This window comes from Thermoascus crustaceus (genome assembly GCF_041956765.1).
Source record: "Thermoascus crustaceus strain CBS 181.67 unplaced genomic scaffold VTN00scaffold_4, whole genome shotgun sequence".
In the NCBI taxonomy this organism is placed as follows: Eukaryota; Fungi; Ascomycota; class Eurotiomycetes; order Eurotiales; family Thermoascaceae; genus Thermoascus; species Thermoascus crustaceus.
This window is the reverse complement of record NW_027192530.1, coordinates 1,050,085-1,061,370: the sequence shown is the minus strand read 5'-3', so window position 1 is coordinate 1,061,370 and position 11,286 is coordinate 1,050,085. Positions and strand designations below refer to the sequence as shown.

At 50.6% G+C, this 11,286-nt stretch overlaps 4 protein-coding genes across 4 annotated transcripts; 3 read left to right on the top strand and 1 right to left on the bottom strand.

Annotated features, from left to right (window-relative positions):
- Positions 1-334: 334 nt before the first annotated feature.
- On the top strand, positions 335-2,615 carry VTN00DRAFT_6963 (uncharacterized protein; the record flags this gene model as incomplete). The annotated part of the gene is made up of 6 exons (XM_069433657.1): positions 335-376; positions 472-526; positions 584-657; positions 717-880; positions 952-2,340; positions 2,396-2,615. The coding sequence occupies 6 exons, from the start codon at positions 335-337 to the stop codon at positions 2,613-2,615; spliced, it is 1,944 nt and encodes a 647-aa protein (XP_069287017.1).
- Positions 2,616-2,640: 25 nt separating this feature from the next.
- VTN00DRAFT_6962 (uncharacterized protein) lies at positions 2,641-3,170 on the bottom strand (the record flags this gene model as incomplete). Its single annotated transcript, XM_069433656.1, has 2 exons — positions 2,641-2,889; positions 3,003-3,170. The coding sequence occupies 2 exons, from the start codon at positions 3,168-3,170 to the stop codon at positions 2,641-2,643; spliced, it is 417 nt and encodes a 138-aa protein (XP_069287016.1).
- A 406-nt stretch (positions 3,171-3,576) lies between these two features.
- On the top strand, positions 3,577-5,072 carry VTN00DRAFT_6961 (uncharacterized protein; the record flags this gene model as incomplete). The annotated part of the gene is made up of 3 exons (XM_069433655.1): positions 3,577-3,607; positions 3,679-4,107; positions 4,162-5,072. The coding sequence occupies 3 exons, from the start codon at positions 3,577-3,579 to the stop codon at positions 5,070-5,072; spliced, it is 1,371 nt and encodes a 456-aa protein (XP_069287015.1).
- Positions 5,073-8,974: 3,902 nt separating this feature from the next.
- On the top strand, positions 8,975-10,490 carry VTN00DRAFT_6960 (uncharacterized protein; the record flags this gene model as incomplete). The annotated part of the gene is made up of 3 exons (XM_069433654.1): positions 8,975-9,029; positions 9,096-9,926; positions 9,982-10,490. The coding sequence occupies 3 exons, from the start codon at positions 8,975-8,977 to the stop codon at positions 10,488-10,490; spliced, it is 1,395 nt and encodes a 464-aa protein (XP_069287014.1).
- Between the last annotated feature and the right edge of the window lie 796 nt (positions 10,491-11,286).

The window sequence follows — 11,286 nt, the reverse complement described above, 5'->3', positions numbered from 1 at the left end:
CTACCGCACGTGCGACCCCGAGCTGAGCCAATCATCCATCTCCTTCTATCCGGGAAGATTACCACTGCGGATGTGCTGATTGGCTGTCTCGGCGTGCCGGGCGTCCTCGTCGGCAACGGAAGGAACGCTCGGCTCGGCTTATGTAAGGCGGCTGCTCGGCTTCTTCGCTCTTGTTCTCGCTCGCATGACCTGGAGACAGAAGAAAGTCCAGCTCTGAAAGATAACCTTGTGCTCTCGCTTCTTCCTCTGCCCACGCCTCTTCCTCCCCCTCTCCTCTCCTTCAATCGTTTCTCTGGTCTGGTCTCGAGAGGTCCCTGTTCTTTCTTCAGCCATCATGAGCTCCCTGAGCTTGCGGAGCCTGGCTCCCGCGTCCAAGGTCGGTATTCCCGTCGCCCTTTCGTCATGTTCTGCTGTGCCCCTCCACCCGCCCTGGATTTTTTGACAGTCCATGCTGACACTCTGCTGCTTTAGATCTCGCGCGCTCTGAGAGATCAGAGGCGTCTCTTCTCTTCGACTCGTCCGGCCGGTACGTTTGGAAACACAAAAGTTCCCGATTTCCCGTAGCATCACTAACTCCCGCAAGCCCGGATATTTGGTAACCAGCCGCTGCGCGCCAAAGCGGCCGAGGGTCCCATTTCTTCGAAGTACCCCGTCATTGTGAGCTTCCATGGCCGGTCAATTGAGCTGTCTGGATCACATGGGCTAATTGCCATCAGGACCACGAGTACGATGCCGTCGTCGTCGGCGCTGGTGGTGCCGGTCTGCGTGCGGCCTTCGGCTTGGCGGAAGCCGGTTTCAACACTGCCTGTATTTCGAAGCTCTTCCCCACGAGATCTCACACTGTCGCCGCCCAGGGAGGTATCAATGCTGCTCTTGGAAAGTGCGTGTTTTGCTATATCCCAATTACTCGACTACGGCTGCGGCGACGGCCGGCTAACTCGATATCTATAGCATGCACGAGGATGATTGGAGATGGCACATGTACGACACCGTCAAGGGCTCTGACTGGCTTGGTGACCAGGATGCCATCCACTACATGACCAGAGAGGCTCCAGCCAGTGTTCGCGAGCTCGAGGGTTACGGATGCCCCTTCTCGCGTACCGAGGATGGACGTATCTACCAGCGTGCCTTCGGTGGTCAGTCCCAGAAGTACGGCAAGGGTGGCCAGGCCTACCGTTGCTGTGCCGCTGCTGACCGTACCGGTCACGCTCTTCTGCACACCCTTTACGGCCAGTCCCTCCGTCACAACACCAACTACTTCATCGAGTATTTTGCCCTTGACCTGCTGATGGAGGACGGCGTGTGCCGTGGTGTTATCGCATACAACCAGGAGGATGGTACCCTGCACCGCTTCAAGGCCCACCACACCGTCCTGGCCACCGGTGGTTACGGACGTGCCTACTTCTCCTGTACCTCCGCCCACACCTGCACCGGTGATGGTATGGCCATGGTTGCCCGTGCCGGTCTGCCCAACCAGGACCTTGAGTTCGTCCAGTTCCACCCTACCGGTATCTACGGAGCTGGTTGTCTGATCACTGAGGGATCCCGAGGAGAGGGTGGTTACCTGCTCAACTCCGAGGGTGAGCGTTTCATGGAGCGCTATGCCCCTACCGCTAAGGATCTTGCCTCTCGTGATGTCGTCTCGCGGTCTATGACCCTGGAGATCCGTGAGGGCCGTGGTGTCGGTCCTGAGAAGGACCACATCTACCTCCAGCTGAGCCACCTCCCTGCTTCTCTTCTCCACGAGCGTCTGCCTGGTATCTCTGAGACCGCTGCTATCTTCGCCGGTGTCGACGTCACCAAGCAGCCCATCCCCGTCCTGCCAACCGTCCACTACAACATGGGCGGTATCCCTACCCGCTACACTGGTGAGGTGCTGACCCTCGACGAAAACGGCAACGACAAGATCGTTCCTGGTCTGTACGCCTGTGGTGAGGCTGCTTGTGTCTCTGTCCACGGTGCCAACCGTCTGGGTGCCAACTCCCTGCTTGACCTTATCGTTTTCGGTCGTGCCGTGTCTCACCGTGTCCGTGAGATCGACTCGCCCGGCAAGCCACACAAGGAGCTCGCCTCCGATGCCGGTGCCCAGTCCATCGCCGACCTTGACTGGGTCCGCACGGCTGATGGCCCCAAGTCGACCTTCGAGATCCGCAACGCCATGCAGAAGACCATGCAGATGGACGTCAGCGTCTTCCGTACCCAGGAGAGCTTGGACGAGGGTGTCCGCAAGATCAAGGAGGTCGACGCCATGTTCTCCCAGGTCGGCACTAAGGACCGCAGCATGATCTGGAACTCTGACCTTGTTGAGACTCTTGAGCTGCGAAACCTGCTGACTTGCGCGTATGTACACCCGTCACTTATATATTTTGAGAGTGGCTGAACTGACATGTTGTAGGACTCAAACCGCCCACGCCGCTGCTAACCGCAAGGAGTCTCGTGGTGCTCACGCCCGTGAGGACTACCCTGAGCGTGATGACGAGAACTGGATGAAGCACACCCTGACCTTCCAGAAGAACCCGCACGGCCAGGTCGACCTCACCTACCGTGCCGTCAACGGCAACACTCTGGACGAGAACGAGTGCAAGCCTGTCCCACCGTTCAAGCGTGTTTACTAAACGTGCTGTCGAGTTCGTGGTGTCATTAAGTCATTGGGTACGGAGTGAATGGGAAATTGACCTTTGTCTTCCTTTCTTCCCAAAAAGACGGAGGAAGCCGATAAAGAACTCTATCGGCCTCGCCACATGTCCGTGGTGATGGGCTGACAGTGCCCCTTTGAGAAAGGAGAGGGAAGGAGAAGGGAGAAAAGCTCGAATGTCCAATTTCTGAGTGTCGTATATAACAACATGTACCAAGGTAGTCAGATGTACTCACATTAGCTGCTGTTTTTTCCTGTTAGTTTATCATCATACAGCGGGGTTTTCTTTTTTCTGTTCACCCTAATTCCAGCCACTGTACGTATCTTTGAGCTCCCTGATTGCACCATGGTAAAGCGAACGTTAGACCGAGCCTGAGACGTGGCTGTTGAGTAGCAGAGGCTGAGGGGTCAACTCGAGGATGATCAAAGAGGCTGTTCTAAGTATATCATCGTCCGGAGCCTCCAGGCGCGGGGCATAGGCGCGCGTGCGGCGTGACCGCCATCCCTGGTCCGGGCTTGCATTGGTTCTCACCATCTTGACGAGCCGGTTTCAGGCTGCGCCTCTAGCATCATTCGTTGACTCTTTTATCTGGAGCCAACATAGCTTTGCCGTTGTCCATAGGGATTCGCCCCGGCATCGCCTCCATAAGGCGCCCTGCTGCAGGCATCCGATCCTTCAACCGGAGACGGTTTGACCGTGTCACACCCTGTTGCAACTGTTGCAATTATCCCGGATCTGGAGTCGCAGTGTCTGCGATTCCCTTGTCTTTCTCTTCCATTTCTTCGTGTGTGGTCCCCGCACACTTTCTTCTGATATTCACTTTCTGCTTTCCTCTCTTTTATTTGCCTGCCAGCGTTGAACTTTCTCTGAGTCGTCACCATTTGTTAGCCTTTGAAGTGCAAACAATTGCAATTGAAAATGAGGATACAGCTCCCCCGTGATGAGCACGACTGCCCGAGTGGCTTTACGTGGTACGTATGTGCGAAGGGAGACTACTCTGGATGCTGTTCCATCGATCCATGCAATACTGGAGTCTGTCCAGATGATAGCAGCCCAACGACTACTACCAGGACAACACCTACGACGACATCAATAACAAGGTCAGAGACTGCAACATCCAGTCTGAGTACCTCGGTCGCTACAACGGCTCAGAACACTGGTACAACCCAACACACCTCACTGACGCCGTCGCAAACCAACAGCAGCACGACCACGACGACCGTTACAGCTACCCCGAGTTCCTCTTCTGACAACAAAGGTGCCCTCATTGGAGGTATAGTCGGTGCTATCATAGGAGGATTGGTGATAATAGCCTTAGTAATTGCCCTGATATACTGGAGACGAAGAAGGAAAGGACAGAGGTTTACCCTGTTGCGATGGCGTGACCCTCACAGCGATGAGAAAAGTGGAGTTTACGACGGGCCGGATGATGCTAGCACTGCAGACGGTTTTGCTGGTGCTGGTAAAACTGGTAAGAGATTAGAAAGACACTGCCGCCAAAGTTTTGCTGACCTGATTCGTGCAGGTTCGTATAAGGATTCACCAAAACACCAGTCTATAACCCCGTCTGATAACGGTACTACGGCTGCGGCAGCATCGAATCATGGCAAGGATGGTTCTCCAAGCCTCAATTCACCTACTTTCACTGCTCCATCTTCCAATCGTTCACGACATAACTCCGGTATGCCTTTAATCTCCGATGACCCATGTCCCCTTCTCGCTGGCACTCCACTCGTTCCCTCGACAGAGCTCCCCGGTTCGACTCCCGGTACTGGCTTTACTCCCGAGCTGCCCGACACTCCACGAAGTCACGGACCGGCAGAGTTAGCATTGGATCCTCTGCGGGAACTGATAAATATACCAGCTCCACTGAGACACACTAATGCTAATAATGAAACGACTACGACGACTACTACTCCTCCATGGAAGTCGAGTATCCCTAGTTCGCTCGATAACCAACCACCGTTGGTGATGACTGCCGATGGAGCGATCATGCGTGCGAATCTGAACCCGAGTCAATTTTCGCTAGGGGAAGGAGGAGGGACTGGAGGTACTGCAGCTGCTGCAGCGTCATCTATCCGCCACTCAGGCGGTAGCAATAATAGCAACGGCAGCAGCAGAAGACACGTTATGAGTTTCATGCAATATGATAATTATGATGATGGAGGCGGGCAGTATTCTGATTCTCGACGGGAAAGTTCAACAACAGGCGTTTCTCACTCTCAGAGAACGACGATGGGGACGATGACGACTATAACAACTCCAATTCCGGAAATCAGTATCAGTCCGCCTATGGCAGATGATGAACGTTACAAAGGAGAAAGAGGCACCGAAGCAGGGTCAAAGTCGAGGGCGGATGGTTTGGGTCTTGGACTCAGCGGGACGGAGTTGACTCGGACGCAACAGCAGAAACCAGAACAGTCGTCTGGTTCATAGGATGATAATAATGGTCTTTAATGTAATGAATGGATGGAATGGACCTGTATGTGATGTATTTATGCAAAGACTTGCGATCGCTTGCCAGTCTTGTTTTTCCTAACCGCCATGTATGCCTTATGATTTTCTTTTTACTACCTTACATCGATACCCGACATCCTCTTTGCATTAGATAGTAATCAATAAACTGTCTATCATCGCTAATGTCGCTTAGGATGTTTACAGAAAAGAAGCCAGCCGTATCAAATTGGAGAAATTGCTGCGAATACCAAATCCTATCGACATGTTGAAGCTTTTTGGCAGTATCTGTTAGGATGGCTTGCGACGGATGCTCCGCTTTAGAAGCTCGAGATGCTTAAACCAAGTTCCACCAATACAGAAAGGATAATGCGCAATTTTATCATAAACTACTGTCTCCACTGTACACATGTATGTACAGTACAACACACGGGTGCAGCATCAACCCGCAGCTTAACCGGTACGTATTGCCGAAAGATCCGAGTGAACAGCTCCCTACTTTAGGTACCTAGTAAGGGCAACCAACAATCAAGACAAGCTGCGGACTTTTTTTGATGTGATGGAGGGACAGACAGGACATGGGGGCTTGTCGATAGAAAAAGTCGAACACGCCGATCCCAACTGCCTCGGATAAATTCAAAAGAGTTAGGTACCTAATAGGTAAGTTTTCTTGACAAAGTACCAGACCAAGCAAGGACTACACGGTACTAGTCCCATAAGCAACCAGAACAAGGTTTGTTCAGATTAGGTACATGTACATACATACATACTCCTAGGTAGTTAGTTTAGTTGGTAGCCACCCCACGGCCCTAAATTAATTTCCCCATGCATCTTTGTCACTAAGTGGGCGGCGCTAACCATCCTAACTACTACGGAGTATAACTACCTAAGAACCCCTGCGATGCGCACAGTCCTCGGGGGCTGTGTAACATCGGTTACGAACACTTTGTTTGCTATCCTTTATCTATGTATAGATTTCATTTCAGGGACTTCGGGTACCTACTTCGGGAGCCATGCCATGGCGGAGCAGTCAGTTTCCTTTGTGCATTCCCCTAGCAGATACATGGCTTGGTAGATGGCCTTGCAATAGTTCTATAAAGGCAGGCTGATCCCTAGGAGGTAGTAAGGGAAAAGAAATCGACGTACCGCCCAAACACCAATATACTTGACACCTACTTACCTTATCGTTATCTTACAGTTGGCCTATCATCCTCTCGTACGTAGCTTGCTTCATGCAGTACTAGCCACTAGGTCAATGCTGAGGTAGTTAGTGCGCCCCACAGCTGTTATTATTATTCGAATGAAATGGAAGGTTTAGCAAGGATATTCAACCAACTAACCAACCAATGGTCTATTCGTACAGTACAGTGTTGGTGTGGGGGGATCATTGGGGATTGAAGGACGTGGCGGGAAGTAGGTAGGCAGATCACAATGGACCATCACTATCACATGAACTCCGCTAGACAGATATGCATGTATCATTATCGTTGTGACCCCGTTTGCCGATATCATTGTAATATAATATGGACCTTGATGTAACGGAAAGAGTTTTCTTGATGGTATGTCATTGATATCTGTCTCATTAAGTTAGAAATAGCAGATTGGTGAATTCAGAAAAACACACCACAGGAAAAGCTTTTCTCCACAAGAAGGTAGCTTCATACGGAGGTATATTATCAAAGTCTGATGGCTCTTTAATATTGAATACAGTGTTGCAGTGTTTTAATTCACAGAATAGGATATCATACGAAAGGAGCTCCCCAAGTCACCGGAGCTCTTAATTTTTTAACCCAATTATTAATGAATCTGGTCAAGATGGGATAGATTTAACTCACATGACATCCTTCGATATTGGAACGAGTTCAAAGCATTTAGCGTTTCTAGAAGTATAGAAACTGTCACCAGCTCTGCTACAAGCAATACTGGTGTGTGATTTGAGGTCTTCAAGAATTCAGGATGATCTTCAGTGTTGCCATGGATAGTTGAAAGAAATGATAATCTTTGCCTTCTCACCCTATAAGGTATGGCTAGTCTTTATTATTAGTGGCGATAGTGAGAGACATTCCAGTGAGTTCTCACATTGTTGAGACGAGAAGCGTATCAAGCAAGTCGATGTTGATACGTTCCCCATTCGAGAAAGCCTTCTAAACCAGAATGGTCCCCTTGTCCTTATCGCTCGCGTAGAGGCTGAAGAAGACTTGACGTGCCAGAATCGCTATGCCTCCAAGGCTGTATCAGCTTGTAATTAGGTATCGGATAAGTTTGCATACTATCCGCACCTCAAACTGGTTGCAGAAGGACGAACTTATTTGGGGGCTTGAGGATATGTGGGTGGTTCAGGCAGTACCTCTGGCAGGGCCTTGTGAATTCGATGGTACGAACAAACCCTTTGGATTGTTCTATGCCTTAGAGGCTTTAAACTGCATTGCGTGATTTCCTCCATAGATGCCGAGTTATTGGTCGAGCGATCCTTAAGCCACCTTCGATAGAATTCCGGTAAAGAGATCTCACACTTCAGGGTACTGGACCTCTTGGAGAATCGACATGTCGGAGGTGCATAGACGCGTAGCTAAGGTCCACTAGAGGCTTTTTCCCATCAGGAACTGGCAGTCAAACGATTCTTGGTCAGCGTTTGGAACAGCCCTCGTATCTGTGTCCTGTTCTACTCTGAGAATTACTGTAGGATTCCGCGGTCTCGGACCAACCAACCAGAATACTCCCTTCGGCATGAGACCGCCACCCGGTCTCATCTGTACGGATCCGGGGTTCTCAGTCAAAGCGGGATACCGATTTCTTTATATAAGGGATCAAAGGGTATCGGGTAGATGAAACCTGTAGTATTGAGATAAAGGATTAGTCATGGCTTCTGGAGCATCCTATTCTCATGGAGTCGAATTGATTCCCGTTCGATATCTCCCTTGAATATATGCCATAGTTGCCAGGTTATTGAAAAGGATACCAAAAAGGGTCCCGGAATGTCAGATATACTCGTAATAGCAAAATGAAGAGCAGGATCCCTGCAACTAGTTGTTGACTGGAGAGCATCTTGAGACATGATTCAGCGGACGATTCAATCAAAGAGCCTTCACCTGTACCGAGTAATGAGAATGTAAACGTTTGAATACAGCTTCTTTAGGATAGCCGCTGTTAGCTGTTTCGACCCACATTTTAGAAATAGTGAGGGCGATCTCATCGCCCACATACCGCCCACTGCCAAAACCCGATCCTTTCGAAGACAATGTAGGATGGAGAAAAATCGTATTAGTCTAGCCACAGATATCTGTCAACCAGTTGTCAGCCAGTACTGATTGGAAATGGTCGTCATGTCCTCTTTTTAGTCAAGAGGTATTTTTGGTCATGAATATCTTGTATGCATCCGAATTACATTAAGAAAGACAGTGGCCCGTGCTTGGATCGACAGATGTTGGGAGGGCTCTACACCCTATTGACAGAGATGGCCAAGTAGAGATATACTCCATCTTGTCGCGGCATCTCAGACATGAAGCCAATTCCTCACTAACTTAGTAGTCTCGATAGAATCAATTTATGATGGTATTGTAGGTCAGAATTAGGTGACTATGAAGCCAATAGACGTGAACATCTAAAGCACTACCAGAAAGTCAGCTACCTTGTCACGCAGTATAATCTGTTAGGTTTAGCAAATTGTTGCATACCTCTCTGTTCGTTTGAAAGCATGATACTCGACGTGTCCATGGATGACAGGTTGAGCGTTGCAGATAACAGATAACGGACCCCGCCGTCAGGGCTGACCGTTCGGGTTAGCGCGCCTCTCCGGCTCGTCCCTTTTTGTCACCGATCTCGCTCCCCGCAAAAGAGTCATATCGAACAGTATCAGACCGATCAATTGCCCCTCGATAACCAAAATGAGCGGACAAAAGGGTGTCGCGGAGAACATGCTGTGGGGAGGCCGGTTTACTCGTCAGTATACGCAGTCAATTGCAACCATGTTCATGAAAACAAAAAAGTACTAACTCCGATCTCCAGAGGGCCTCGACCCCCTCATGGTCCAGTACAACCAGTCTCTGCCGTATGACCGAATTTTCTGGAGTCAGGACATCGCAGGCTCGATAGCCTTCGCTCGCGCGAACATGAAGGGAGGCATTCTCACCCCGCACGAGTTCTCCGAAATCGAGCGTGGTTTCAAGCAGATCGCGGAGGAGTGGCGGACCAACACCTTTGTTGTGAAGGAGAACGACGAGGACATCCACACGGCCAACGAGCGCAGACTGAGCGAGATCATCGGCAAGGAGATCGGAGGCAAGCTGCACACTGGCCGCTCGAGGAATGAGCAAATCGCGACGGACATGAGACTCTGGCTCCGCGACGAGCTGCGCAAGCTGGAGAGCTTCCTCTCGGACCTTATCAAGGTCACTATCGCGCGCGCGGAGAAGGAGATCGACTACATCATGCCTGGATACACTCACTTGCAGAAGGCGCAGCCTGTGCGGTGGAGTCACTGGCTTCTGTCTCACGCGACCGCTTTCGCCAATGAACTCCAGCGTCTCCGCGAGGTTATCAAGCGTGTCAACCGCAGTCCTCTCGGAACTGGAGCACTGGCCGGAAACCCCTTCCACATCGACCGGGAAGGCATGGCCAAGGAGTTGGGATTTGACGGTCTGCTGTACAACTCCATGAACGCGGTTGCGGATCGCGACTTTGCCATGGAGACGATGCAGTGGGGAAGCTCGTTTATGCTGAAGATCTCCCGGTGGGCGGAGGATCTCATCATCTACAGCAGCCTGGAGTTCGGCTTCGTCCGCCTGGCGGATGCATACTCGACGGGTTCGTCGTTGATGCCTCAGAAGAAGAACGCAGGTCCGTTCTCTAGTCCTGTAATATCCTAGCAAACACACGCTAACATAAAGTAAAGACAGCCTGGAGCTTCTGCGCGGAAAGGCCGGTCGGGCCTTTGGCCAGATGGCCGGACTGATGTGCACCATCAAGGGTCTGCCAACGACTTACAACAAGGACCTCCAGGAAAGCGTTGAGCCCCTCCTCGACCATATCAAGACCGTCGGAGACAGCATCCAGATCGCGACTGGCGTCCTGTCCACCCTCACCGTGATCCCCGAGAAGATGGCTGCCGCCCTTGCCCCCGAGATGCTCGCGACCGAGATCGCAGACTACCTCGTCCGGAAGGGCGTGCCGTTCCGTGAGGGTCACCACATCTCCGGCCGTGTTGTCGCTCTTGCTGAGAAGAACAACGTCCCCATGGACACGCTCAGCCTGGAGCAGCTGCAGAGCGTGGATGCTCGGTTCGATGAGGACGTGCGGACATGTCTGGACTATGACCGGGCCGTCGAGCTCAAGGATGCGATTGGTGGCACCAGCAGGCGCGCGGTGACAGAGCAGATCGAGGTCCTGAAGGGGCTGCTGTGAATAGAACTTCCTTCTTTATTCCAAGATGCCCTATACGTATACGCAGATGAATGACTGTATGCTATAGATAAAAAGTGTCATGATAGCATATACAATGCGTTTCCGGTTCTGTTTTCTTTTTAACTGTATTTTTCGGTTTACAGAATCCACGTGCGATGCATTGATACCTCCGCTCATGGTAAAAAAAACGCTTAACGTATTAGACGACAACAAGCATAGCGTACAGTCAATCGAATTCCATCATTTTCTTTCTTCCTGCACCTCACCCCGTAGTGGGTAATTATGATGCCTCATCGACTTTCTATCTCTGCCTTCCCTTGTTCTTTCACCCTTTCCTTGTAGCCCAGCTAGACATCGTGTAACAGCGAAGGTTATTCTCCTGTTAAGGAAAGAGATTGTCATACAGCCTACTATACCGCCACTAGGCATCATTGTTATGAATCCAGTCTCCTGGTCAGAGTCAACGAAGCTAGTCCATAAAGCTAAGAAAAGACATCCTGAAGTACTCATCGAGATACCACAATCCATTTGGAAAAAGTGGAGTGAAGACGTTCAGCAGAAACAACAGATCTTGTAAAACTCCACCATATCTAAAACAACCAAGGATCAATCCCCATCATTATTGAATGGACACAGGATTTCGAAGAACTCGACGATCCTCGGCCTTCTTATTCATGTACCCTTGAGGTTTATCATCCGACCAGCCTTCCACTATGGGTGTAGCTTGTACAGTACAGTACTACTCTATATAGCAAATATCTTACCTCGATTCGCACATGTTCCAGTATCGATGTGT